This window comes from Epinephelus moara, chromosome 9 (genome assembly GCF_006386435.1).
Source record: "Epinephelus moara isolate mb chromosome 9, YSFRI_EMoa_1.0, whole genome shotgun sequence".
Lineage (NCBI taxonomy): Eukaryota > Metazoa > Chordata > Actinopteri > Perciformes > Serranidae > Epinephelus > Epinephelus moara.
Window position 1 is genome coordinate 7371250 of NC_065514.1, and position 14274 is coordinate 7385523.

The following is a 14274-nucleotide window of genomic DNA, read 5'->3' on the forward strand; positions in this document are numbered from 1 at the left end:
GCACTGGCGCCCATTGCAGCTTTGTTACACCACTCACTGTGGTAAATAAAGAATCCAACAAACTGAGAAAATTCGTATTGAATTGAGGTCGTCTGGGTCCACATTTAACAAAACTATACATAAACATCTGTTTACAAACTCACAAACAACTTGTGCATTATAATGTAAGTCTCATTTATCCAGTCATTTGCTCAGTAGTTCCCAAACAGACTGCCAACTTAACTAAAAGTGAAACTTATTAATGGTTTCTTCAAAGCCAACATCTTAGTGGTGGACCAGCACCTTCTGTGTTCAGCGAGGTAAAATTACTGATTGTCAGTGGAGTCTGGCTTTTAAGAGAGTATTGATATGTTTCCCTTTCGGTTCAGTTCCCCATTGGAAAGGGCTTTCTGTTTCTGTTTGGGACGTACTGAGCATACAGCTGGATAATAACACCTGGATCATACTCCACAAGTTGTGTGAGAGTTCAGAAACAGATGTTTTAATATCCCTCTGAGACACAAACTTTTGTTTGGTATGCATTTTTAATTTCTCCTAGCTTTTTGGGATCATTGGGACCCAATAAGTATGAAAAAAAATAAATAAATACTGTTAATGATAACAAGTCCCAATGTCTTCAAACAAGACGATAGTAAAATTCCAATGTCTTCAAATTAGTACTTCCTAATTAACAGTGTCTCTGTTACTGTTGTCAACATTGGTCAAATTTGTTGCCATATCAAACTGCAAACATTATTAATCATAAATAAACAAGTTTCAACCATAAAATGTGATCAGGTTTTGGACCTTGTCAACTTTTGTGTCTGGATCGGCTGCAGACTGACTTGTCTAGTGATGACGTTCGCGAACAAGCCGAGTCTTTGAACCGGCTCTTTAGAGTGAATGAGCCAGTTCCTAATTTAACCCACTAACCCACTGTCCGCTAGCACTTGCTTGTATTGACAGGCTTGTTGTTTATAAAGGGCGTTGCTATGGCTACACCAAACTTTATATCTGCGGAGTCCACGTTACAATATCCAGATCACGTGATGCGGTAAATCAGCAATGCGATTCATCGTTGAACCCACTAACAACCCCCAAACACACATAGCAAAAAAACAAACAAAAACGAACGAACCACATCTTTGAACCAGCTCTTCAAAGTGAACGAAAAATCCCATCACTAGACATGGCAGAGATGGCTGCCATCTTGTTTTTACATGGATTGGTGTATTGTGCTCTTACGACCACTAGATGACACAAAAAGTTTCCACGAACAAGGGGAGGTGTATTTTTAGTTGGCAATTTAACTTTCAGAACAAAATTAACAAAGACAGCTCATCTACCTGCAATATTACTTTAAAGAAATGGTTCACCCCACAAAAATATAAATTGTATGTAGTACCAACCCCCCTAGGCTTGCTAAACAAAGCACAACAAATTCTTTGGCAGGAAATGCTTTGATTAGTGAAAAATGGTTGTGTTTTGATTTCCACAAGATCATGAATGGATACGAAACACTCGGATAATGCTGCAAACCTTTTTTTATCAACCTTTTGTGCTGTCTTTGGCCTCCATTGGAGCCTATTTGCACTGATATTATTTAATTTATTGAACTTTTTTCCAGGGCCATAGAGAGCTTAGGGAGGTGAGTACTATACGCAATCAATATGTTATTGGTTGAACTATTCCTTTAAGTTTCATGGACACTTTGAAGGTCCAAGCCCATAATCTGTTCCTCACCAGTTGTGCATGTTTCAGATTATTTTCAGTGAAGTTCCAGACTCTTATTGTCTCGATGGGTTTTCAACTTTTCATTGAAGTCCTTTCCGTCTTTTAATTAATAGTAGTGCTTTGCCAGGCTCTCCCCACAGGTCATCAAAAGAACGATGTGTTCATTACTCATGGAACACAAAGCTTATACTTTATGTTTCAAGTTAGATGAATACTTTAAAAGCCTTTGGGTCACCCCACCCATACAGATTTTTCTCTTTGTTTTGTTCTGTCTTTGCACATGCCTCCTTCTGTTATGTGCTGTTGGACAAAGCGGATGTGGACAAAGAGGATGAATTTCTGCTCTCCAGTCTCCGCTGACTTCACTTTGGTTTCACTCTGCACTGCATGCCGTTTTCTTTTCTTCCTCACGTTCCTTTCTTCATCTTTTTACACATTTACTTGAAGAAGGTCACAATGAGATTAACATCTCTTTCTCGAGGGAGAAAGCTGTCTGTCTGCTTTTATCTGTCTCTTATCATCTCCATCGCTCTTTCATATTTTCAATCATTCATTCTATGAAGGTCGCACTGAGAGAGATGCCTTCCTTTGCCCGTGTGCTGTCAGTTTACATGTCTTTCCACATGTATGTTGTTATGCTTTTCAGCCACATTGATTCCATCCTCTGCTGCTTTATCTTTTGGTGTGCTATCAGACATTCCCTATTGTTATGTCATATGTGTGTCTGGCTGAGAAAAGGTTTCATAGCTGAAGTGGTGGCCCAGTGTGTTCCCTAGTGGGAGTGATCTAACAAAGACTGGGTCATTCAATATCCTCTGAAAAGCCTTGAATTGAATGTGCGTCTTTCTCAGTTGACAGGTATTCAGAAACACAACATTTATACCTGCCTTTTCATCAAGGACTCGTGCTTCTCGGCTTCTGTCTAGCAACAGTTCCCTCAAACATTCTCAGCTGCTGCTTTCTTTCACTCTAGATTCTTTCACTTAACAAATGTCATCCTCATCCTCCCTCTGACTCTTTATTTTACATTAGAGCGCATGGTGGCCTTGATAAAATACAATAATTATTATAATTATAATAATAGTGGCCTTTAGTCATTAGAAGAAGAAGACTTTTTCTCAGAGTTGGAAGTAGAGACCCCTTATTATGTGTCTGACTTCCTAGACCTTAGAGGATTACTCTTGCAACTTTAAAAAGACAGATTAATATAAGAGTGGTCGTAATCAGTGAAATCTTGACTTTTAGTTCTTACTGTGAGTCAAGCTTCAAAAACTCAAGTGCATCTTTTATTTGACATTCCCTTCCTTTTCTTTGACTCCTCTTCCCTCCTGATTCTCTCAAATATTTGAATTCTCAAGCCTAAAGGCGTATTCTCATTATAACAGGAAAAACTCCTCCTGGTTTAATGTGAATATGGTTTATTGTGACGGCTCTGGGCGGATGTCCACGGTGCACCGAGTTGAGCGGGGGTGTGGCAAGAGCTCATATTGGTTAAACTTTGAACCCAGCTGCGCTGTCCACTGCTTGACCCGAGAGATGGACGAAAACATATGTTTCTCCATTTCCAGAACTTTACAGTGACAAATTGGCTTCACATTGAGACCAGACAGAAAAGATCTGCATGGGAAAAAACTCAGCTCAGCTCAGTCGCTAGAGGAAAATGTTGGTGTTGTACATTTCTGTAAACCAGTGATATGTTACATTCATATGTTTTATATGAATCATATCTGAAGAGACATAGTTCTGATTACATGTATTCAAACTGACCTTGTCAGTGGGAGATGGAGGTGATGGTGGATGTCGCCTTAACTAGGCAAGCAGGATTGGTTTGAATGTAAAGCCAAACTCTGTTCTTTTTTCCTACATCTAACCACATGCTTTTGCTGCCTAAACCCAACCATGTGCATTAGCTGTTAGAGGAAAAAAAAAGTCAACTTGCAGTGTTGTACCAAGTTAGTGCATTTATTTTGAAAGAAACTGTATGTAAATGGTAAACTTCCTGTGAAAACAGAAGTGTATTTTGAAAGAAGACAATGCATGTAACAGGCAGAACTTGAAATGGCGTCCCAGAACGTCAACAACCAACGCACCCAGGGTACCTTTCATGTCGTATCTGGACGTAGAAGGTCCATGACCAAACATTGATATGTGACGAGGTTGGAGTGAGAATGTGCTGCACATATTGATGTTTGGTCATGGACTTTCCACGTCCAGATACAATTGGCAAGGTACCCTGGGTGTGTTGATTGTTGACGTTCTGGGTAAAGTTGTACCAATACCGATACCAGTATCGGAAAGGCCTCCGATACTGCCTAAAATGCGGTATCGGGTATCGGCGAGTACAGGCTATGACCAATCCGATACCACGTAATGCCTCACGTCATTACGCATATGCACACTACAGGCAAATGAAATGGAAACGGAGCGGAGTTTAAAAAGCATTCTACTGTAGCCTTTAAAATGTCTTTTTTACCAAATTGTGTGGCTGCACTTTAACCTGTGTCTTGATCTGTGTCAACACTGGATAATAATAATAAAAAAAAGTTTTATGGCATTCATTCTACTATTATGTAGTATATATATATTTTTTTTTAATTATTTTTTTGGTGGTTTTCTGGTATCAGATCGGTACTTGGTATCGGCAGACACCTAAGGTTCAGGGATCGGAATCGGTATCGGGAAGGAAAAAGTGGTATCTGTACATCTCTAGTTCAGGGATGCCGTGTCAAGTTCTGCCTGTTACATGTAATGCCTTCTTTTGAAATACTCTTCCATTTCAACAGGAAATGTACCATTCACATACAGTCTCTTTCAAAATAAATGCACTGCATTGGTACCACACTGCGAACTGACTTTTTTCTTTCTTTGGGTTTTGGAAAAAAGAACAGGGTTTGGCTTTAGAATCTTATGGCACGCGAACACCGCTCTCTCTTCTCCCGCTACGTTACCCCCTGACGCCACCAGGCACTGTTTACCTATAACAGTGACCAGCTGCGTATCATGCTGATGTTAAAGGACAGCTTTTTTCCATCAGTGTCTGACACAGCAAGTCACTGCCTAAGCGCCGGTTTTCGACGACTTCGGAGTGAGACCAAGTTGGCGTGGTTTGCAGAAATGTATGCCAACATTTTTTCTGGCGACTGGGTCGGATGCAGCCACCACTGTGTGAGAATCATAAATGTAACAATCAACTGCTAACAGAATTAATATTGAAGCAAAAGTCGTACAGCACAAGACAGGAGTTACAGATTGGTAAATACTGCTTCACGAAACTTGGTGGATTGGTGGGGAGCCCTTTTAACTGGCTGTTTTCCCTCCCTTACAGTTAAACCAGACCCCCCGGAGCGAGTGACAGCAACCCAGATCCGTTTCAACGCCCGGAGGCTGGAGGTATCCTGGCACAGCCCCGCCACCTGGCCTGACATCGACAACTTCCCTTTGAAATACTTCCTTCGATACCGTCCACTCATCCGAGAGCAGTGGCAGCACGTGAGTAGCACTGAGAGTTCACACACCCCTACAGTTCTGCATTTGTTTTTCTAAGGTCATGATTCAACACATTGAACTCCAATGAAAACTGAACACATGGACATTAATCACACATTGTTAAAAGGAACCTCTCACTCATGAGTTGCTTGTCCTGAAAAGAATCTGGCTGACACATGTAATGACTATGCCATAAGCCAAGAATAAAGGGAGTTATAAACGGTCAAGAGTGTTTGTCCAGATACAGCTCCATTACCAACAGCTGTAAGTCAACATTGTGAAAAACACCTGTTAGATTATGATTCATTATTTGCTATTTGAAAACCTCTGGTGAGCACGTCTTATTTCTTCTCTGGAAGTGGAGTTCTGAAGACAAAGCCTGGCATTCTTCCATTTTGCAGATTGAGTTTCACCTCATTGCAGAAATATTTCTCGAAAGGAAATGACAAATTTTCTGGAAGTAGGATACATTGTCTCTTAACAATGACAATTTTACCAAACAATCTTAGCTCATTGTGCATTTTCTTAGTCAACTATCGCAGTGTAGGGATTCTTTTTGCAGAAAAAGAATAAAACTACTTGTCCAGGAAGATGCCTCTGAGAGCAGTTAGAAGTGAAATGGTCCAACCTGTAGCCATTTGAGTTTGATTCCTGGTCAGACAGACATAATCGCTCAGCTTCTTTGGTGTATGTTACTGTATCTGACTGTTTCTTGTGGGTTTAGTTCCCTCAGGGCTTCGTATAGTAAAAGCATATGTGTCCACTATAGGATTCCTGGGATGAAAGCTCCCCTCAACCAAGGTCTAACATTGCAGCGTTATTATCGTGCCCGTCAATGGTTTGCAAAGGTGTTGTTCCAAGAACTTGGGTTACAGACCCTCACATGGAAACGCACACACATATGAATCATAGAGCAATACACATTTTTCAGTCTTTCTCTCAGTCTTTCCATCTATACGTATCCTTCAACAAGTATCTCTGTCTCTGTCATTACCTCACTATGTCAATATTTCCATCGTTTGTTATATCCCTCACATCTTCCCGTTTACTGTAACAGCACTTCACTTGATATGAATTGAACCATTGTGGCGAAGTTTACGTGGCGGTATCTTCATGTGTTTTTGTATCATTTGTTCTAATACGATATAGTAAAATAGCAGTATATCCAGTTACCTCAGTGTGATTATTTGGCACCGCTTGGCATTGTTTTTCACCTTATTCAAACAAAGCTGAACTAAAGATGTGCACCTGAGATGAGTAAACCCTCAAGACATCCTTGATTTTGTTTCTCCCTGTAATCAGGCTGCCTTAAGGCCGTTCACAGAGATGAGGTGCTTACTGTGTCATATTGATCAACAGAATATTCATTGGAGTAATTAAAATTATTACATAAAAGAATAAGCTGGTTCCTGCTTCTCAAATGTATCATTGATCACAATTTTTTGGGGTTTTTTTTGGTTGCAGTGGGTCCTCAAAATCCATGAAAGTTTTGAATTTGATGGGAAAGTTTTTTTGAAAATAGAACAGACATTAATAGACATTTAAAGACCTTAAATTTATACATTTTGTACAAGAATAGGCTACAAATTAAAGTAATTTCAATATTGTTCGCTGTCACGCAGCAAAATTGAGAGGTGTTCACACATTCAAGACCCTCTGTCTTTCTAATTGTTGTCTGTGAGCTTCTGTAAAGCCTGCTACCTCTTATTATAAAAGGATTCAGTGTTGTAACCATAATTACCTTAATCTGTGTCTGGGGTTGCAGTAACCATATATCATGGTATGAAAATTGATGCTTATCATATCATGTACCTTTACATGGATGGATACATACATGGATGATTTGACAGGATTGCCAGAGTTAGGATGGCCGGCTTTGTGGTTGATTACTATGCCAATCTTATAAAGGAAGACAACACTTAGAGGGGAACTAATGTTTTTTTCAACCTGGGCCCTATTTTCCGATCTACTTCTGTGTAAATGAGTGATAGGATGTTCAGTATTTGACATTTCTCCAGTACGAAGCTAAGGCTGACCTGCCTGCAGCCCGTGAGCGTGCCCTATATTAAATAATAGGGCACTCAGGCCGCGTCAAACAACGTCAAAATACATCCACTAAAAGTGCATTTATTTCACACAGATAGGCTCGGACTGTTAGTATAATTGTCTGACAACATAACGGAAAGGAGAAATGAACGTCTGTGTTTACCTTTAGTTGGATTCGGACGTGTTCCTCTGCCTGTTGCTGCTCCCTCTCTCTCCTCGTCCGCTCTTCAGTTTCAATGAGCTCTGCATCAATCTGTGTGTTCAAATAAATGTGGGCGGTTATCAAATTCAAAATGGCTCATCCAGATCCAGTTGGTCAAAATCGGGTTAAATATTCAGACACGTTTAAGTCAAAAAACTCACTCAGAGAGATTTGAGTTGTTGCAGGAAGTTACCACTGGAGTGACCTTAGAAACGCGAGGAGTTACTCTGTTTGGAGTAGTCATGGCTGAATTTTTACCCAATTTTGACCGACTGGATCTGGATGAGCCATTTGAATTTGATGACCGCCCGTATTTATTTGAACACTGAGTACACAGACGTACACGGACGCAGAGCTCATTGAAACTGAAGAGCAGACAAGGAGAGCGAGGGAGCAGCAACAGGCAGAGGAACATGTCCGAATCCAGCTAAAGGTAAACACAGACGTTCATTTCTCCTTTCCGTTATGTTGTCAGATAATTATACTAACAGTCCGAGCCTATCTGTGTGAAAAAAATGCACTTTTAGTGGACGTATTTTGACGTTGTTTGACGCTGTCTGATTGCCCTATTATTTAATATAGCGAGTGCTCACGGGCTGCAGGCAGGTCAGCCCTAGCTTCGTACTGGAGAAATGTCACATACTGAACATCGTATCACTCATTTAGACAAAAGTAGATCAGAAAATAGGGCCTAGGTTGAAAAAAACATTAGTTCCCCTTTAAACGGTTTCCTAGCTAATGCGCTAAAAATTTAATTTAAAATTTAATTCCTCTTAATCCCTCCCCAGTTTCTGATGAGGTGGACATGATAATCCTTAATACACATAACCTTATTCATCCCTACAACAGGAAATACTTGTTCCCTAACCTGATATGAAGTGTGTGCTGCACATGTGAGCATTTTTGATGATGGTCTCCGTCCAGTCCTTTCGTCTTATCACATTTAACCATTCGTTTCATTTTTGTAGACAGGCAGTGGCGGCTGGTATGTGATAAAATCAAAGTTTTGAGCCATGACTCCTTCTATTCTGGCTCCCAGTAACTCAACAAGACGACATTTTAAGACTCCTATGTAGCCTACAGCCCTGTGGTGGCGAGTCGTGTTTTGCCTTCAGCTAACAAACTGGTGTCATTGTGACTTTGGCTCTTAAAGGGTCTTTTATGACAAAGTAGAACTAAATTGAGTTATTTGTCACACACATACAGCACACTACATTCACATAGCTTCATGTGTAACATCTATGCACAAACCTTTAGTCACACAATCACACATATGAAGACCGACTTATTATCTACACATGTGCACATTCAATCTCTCCCTCTGTCTCTCACACACACTCACGCAGAGCAGTCGGACTGAAGAAAGTTAGAGCGTCTCAGATCTTTGCGGTATAGATTGATGATTAAACCTGACACACACTCTTAGCTCCCCTTCTCGCCCTCACCACTAATCAATCAATACGTGCACTGGTGCGTAACGTGAAAGGTGGGAAACCTTAAGTCAATATTTGGGCTGGGTAAGAACACATAATTTGGAAATTACATAAATACAGATGATGACAGCTGAGAAACCGCAGGGTTTTCGACTGCTCTTTGATGAATGTCTCCATGGTCATGGTTTTAATTTTTGTAGCACTAAGTGTGGTTTTCAGATGGGGGAATTCTAAACCACCTCTGGACTTGTGAACATCGTATGGTTGCACTTCTGCCCCTTTTATTAAGTGCTGGTTAACAGTGTTGGCCGTGTTCTCGATCCCGCAGAAAGCATGCAGTCTTGTTAATAGATAATTGGCTGACATTAACGCAATGTCAAACTGTTAAACTGGCAGTTGGTCTCATTATCAAACACTAAATTTGTTCCCTCTTTATGGCCATAAAATGTCCTAAAACTAGCACGTTTACCAGTCTGCTACTGTTAAAAACCTGTAAACAAACCCAGTAATAGCGCCATTAGAGCCGATCATGGCTGAATATACTGCACACTGCATGGTTAATGACTTCAGTAGCACATTGTTGTAGAAAACATTTGGGTTTAGAGCTATCAAGCCGTGACATAAATCATTAAGTGGAGTTAAATGAGGTTGCCAAAATAAGATACACTGTTTGTTGGCCCCATATAAACTTCATTAATTATAGCCTTGGAGGTTGAATACTAATTGAAGTGGTTAGTATTGCTTAGGAATCCACCTTTAATGTGGTCAGACAGCAGCGCTGGGTGAGAATGGCTTTCACATGTAACATTTAGAAATGTGTTTTGAGTCAGAAATGAAAGCGGCGGTGTGATCAGATTGATCTTCAGAGGAAACCATCCATCCTCCTGAGGAATGAAGGGACGACTGGCCCAGATACTTAGAGTGATGGAGATTCAGACAGAAGGAGGAAAATGAGGAAAAGTTTTGAAGTAGAGATGAATGGAGTGCATCAGCGACGGAGGAGGACGTGAATGAATAGCAGACTCCGTTAGACACAGTAAAGAGAAAGAGGCAGTGTGAAGCCTTTAAGTGAGATAGACATTAATAGATAGCATTTGGACTTAAATTATGGAGTGACAAAGGTGTTTGAATTGTAGACTCATACATATCCCTGGATGACTGACTGAGAAAAGAAAAAGGTGCTTATTGCATTTTAACAAGATGTAATGTTAAATAAAGCACATAAGCTTGAGACTACATTATTTGATTATAAAAATTGAAAGAAGATTGAATGGATCAGAGGTATGGCAAGAAAAAGAGAAATTCTCATATGGAGAGGAGCGTGATTAAATGTACTGAGCAACGTCAGCTTAAAATAGACAGATAAATGGATGAAAGCGTTGGAGGCGAGGGAGAAACAGGGAGCACTAAAGGCTACTTTGAAAGTGAAGTTTTATAAGCTATCAGTTACAAGGTGTTTCGGGTTAAAGGAAGATAGATGAATGGTTCAAGGGAAGAAAGGAGAGAGGCAGAAACTTCTGGAAGATGTTAAGCCATAAAATCATGGCTGGAACAGAGAATAGAGAGAGGTGGACTCAAGACTTAGCCAAAATATGACCATTAGAAAAGCACAACATAGACTCAGTTTCAGGACACGAAGGGCAACACAAACAGGAAGTGTATGACACTGGTATCCTGACATGCATCATCACTCAAGTTGTAATGATATGCCACAGTCACACCATACCTTGACCTCTTCTGTCTTTGGTCCAGTGTGTCCCATAGGCTTCAATTGGAGCAAAGAAATGACGCAATGCTACATGCTATAGCCCCTGTTTTGCACTTGAAGGGATAGTTTGGATCTTTTGAAGTGGGTTTGTATGATGTATTCATCCATAGTCATTGTATTACTTACAGTAGATGATGGTTGGAGCGGGTCCATGTCATTGGTCCGACATCCCATTAGTCTGACGGTCCGCGGTGCTGAACGGCTCCCGGCGGGCGTATTTCTGCCTTGATGGTGCGCCGGGACCGGCTCTGGGTCAGCTGGGAAAGGCTTGAGGCGAAGCAGGCTCACAGCTTATGTGTTTGTCACTTTCTTTTTCATTTTAACCCACACCATGATCTTTTCCTGACCCTAACCAAGTGGTTTTTGTGCCTAAACCTAACCAGACCTTAACCACAGGGCATCATGATGATTTCGGAACGGACTTCGGAACAATGGGTTTAATATGGTCGGAACAATGGGATGTCGGACCAATGGGCTGTCGGACCAATGGGCAGTTACCGGTTGGCTCACCCCTAGTTTGGAGAAGCAGACAGGAGACAGGAGCTAAGCAATGTACTGATGTGGATGGGGCAGCAGCAAAACATATTTTAGCAACCCAGTCTCACTCTGAAGTCGGCGAAATCCGACACTTGGGCAGTGACTTGCAGCATCAGACACTGACGAAAGAAGCCACCCTTAAACATATACATGATACGCAGCTGGTCACTGTAATAGTTTAACGGTTCTCGGCAGCATCAGGGGAAAATGCAGCAGGACAAGAACGAAAGTTCAGGCGGCGAAAGTCCAAGTAGGGTTGGCCGTTACCGTAAGAATATAAAGCCAAACCTTGTTCTTTTTTCCTAAACTTAACCACATGCTTTTGTTGCTTTTTTATGGAGGAAAAAAAATGTCAATTCGCATTGTTGCGCCGACGTAGTGTGTTTATTTTGAAAGAGACTGTATGTGCGGCAAATTTCCTCTGTAAACAGAAGTGTATTTTGAAAGAAGACAATGCATGTAACAGGCATAACTTGACACGGGCGTCCTGGAACATCAACAACCAACGCACCCAGGGTAACTTTCACATCGTAACTAGACGTGGAAAGTCCATGACCAGACGTCGATATGTGACAAATGTGTTTTGTGATTTAATCCACCTAAAAAAAGTCCCTCCTGAAAAAAATTCATAATTAAATAATTAATTAATTAAAATTAATAGGAATATTTTCATGGCTTTACCTTGACGTAGACAGCCTGTCAATGAGGAAGCCATTAACGCCTTCACTTACTCATCCATGCCCTCGTCAAAGTCACCAGGCTCCATTAAGAAAACAGTCATTCTAGCTTGCTGAACACGGGGTTGCTGGTTTACCGCTGCTTCAGTCAGATAGTTTGTGTTATTGTGTGACTTTGATTAATCCAAACTAACCCTTTGATATGCCAAAATAAAACAATAGCACAAACTACTGTAACTATCTGATTGAGCAGCGGTAGACCAGAAACTCCTGTGTTCAGCGATGGTAAATTACTGTTTTTGTCAATGGAGCCTCAAAAAGTGCAATATAATGGCTTCAGTTCCCTGTCTGACAGCAAGGTAAAGCCATGAAAATATAGCGTACACTTTTGTATGACTTTTATCAGGTAGCTAAAACACGATTTGCTGCTGCCCCCGTCCACAGCAGCGCATTGCCTAGCTTTCAGTCTGCTTCTCCAAACTGGGGGCGTGCTGACTAACATCTAAGTAACCTATACAACTCCATCTCAAAAGATCCGAACTATCCCTTTAAGTGAATAATCAAACAGGCTCATTTAGTTTTTGAATACCCTGATTATCCACCCCATAAAGCTGATGAGCTACTTCCTTTAGGCTGCAGCTTCCAAGAGTCTAAAACATAGCCTGGAGGGCCTGTCTCATTGAATTCAGTAACAAAAACATCACATTATGCTTGTGGTGGAATCTCTAATTGAGACTTAATTATCAACAATATCTAAATCTATCAAAACAGTACATCTGTATGCCTGTAAACGCTGAGTGAATTGTTCTCTTTCCCATGGCCTTGTGTTGTTTCTATTCCAACCTCACGCTCCCTTCACTGAGACGTGAACTCCAACTCTCACTGCAATTAAAGCAATGCTCCAGTAACTGTGATAAGAACAAATTCAGATTGCTCAATATTCTCTCCGTGGTATGAAACTGCATCTGCTGCACTGTAATTGCCCTTTGGGGATGTTGCTGAACTCAACTGAAAACTCACAGGTTTCCATGCAGACGGTCTCATACATGGAGACACCCATATGCACACAGAAATGGACATATACACTCTTATCACACTCACACACATACAGTACACGTTCTTCTAATTATGGAGATTAATATACATGCAAATGCTATCCAAGCGCTCTTACACGCAGATGCATGAGTGTATTTGTGGAGACAAAGAACACACACAGTCAAAGGTTATCCATATTACGTTCACAGACATTCAACACATGCACAAACAGGAAACTGCTGAAAGTCTCCATCTCATCATCTCGTTGCTGAGTGATTAAAGTCTGTCAGAAAGACTTAAAAGTGAAACGGTCTGTCTGTGCAGGGAGTGGATTTCAATGTTTCTGATGTCTGTTATCTTGCTTCAAGAATATTGTACAATTAGTACAATTTTTCTTAATCATAAGGCAGCCTGCAACCTTATTGTCTCGTTTTTTGAGATAGTAGCATTCATTTAAGACAGAGCTCCACTGGTCAAATCGCAGGTGGCTGGTTTCAAAACGTAAACCTCATCACCTTGTTCAAGAGCCAGTCAACTAGTAGTGAAGCCAGAGTCAAGTCAAAATGACTGGAGATGGCGTGTTTGCTTGCTGCGGCAGGTGCTCCGTCCTCACAGTGTGCCATTGTTGGACAGTGCGTTATTGCTGCTGCTTGCCGTATATGCTGTGCAAGGTGTTTCTAGGATTTGAGGACATTTGTGGCTTAGGCCCGACCTCTAAGTGTGAATCAATTTATTTTTATTGTCAGTGGACCACCCGTCATACTATCAGGAACGAGATTTGGCCTGCAGGCTGCAAGTTGAGCATCACTCACAATTTTAAAAGAGCAAGACCTTTTTTATGTTGGAGATGTTTTTTTCACGGTGCATACACAGACCTACGTTGTACATCTGCATTGTCCACCCACAGGCTGTCAATGCATTGTCACACCCACACTGTGTGTACCAGTGGCGGCTGCTGGTCTTTCAAACAGGGGAAGCTCACTTTAAGTAAAATGCTAAAGGGGATAGTTGGATTTAAAGATAAATACCTTATTAGAATACTAAGGATAACTGCTTAACTCTTAACAAAAAAACTGGCTCCAGAAACTAAGCCCAAGTGTTGATAAATGGAAAGGAAATCATAGAGTGGGACGCACATTGTGGGAAAACTACATAGAAAATGGGGGACAAACATAAGATTAGAACCATAATTCACCTCTGCTAAATACAAAGGATTGTGACAGTAGAAACTCTGACAGCCAATAGAAATGGAATAATAGGGAATAATATGAGTTTAGAAGTATATGTGGATTGAACTGTATGGACTTGGGGGTGCAAGGGTTTTGATAGAATATACATGTTTGGATTTAGCCACTTTTTATTAGTGATTTTGTTTTG

The 14274-nt window shown here is 40.9% G+C and overlaps 1 protein-coding gene across 3 annotated transcripts in view; it reads left to right on the top strand.

Moving 5' to 3' along the window:
- cntfr (ciliary neurotrophic factor receptor) overlaps positions 1–14274 on the top strand; it is a 354906-nt gene that overhangs the window by 307083 nt on the left and 33549 nt on the right. For all 3 annotated transcript variants that reach the window (XM_050052470.1, XM_050052469.1, XM_050052468.1), the window contains one exon: positions 5039–5202. In XM_050052470.1, the coding sequence (XP_049908427.1) occupies positions 5039–5202 (164 nt within the window). The remainder of the gene's footprint in view (positions 1–5038; positions 5203–14274) is intronic.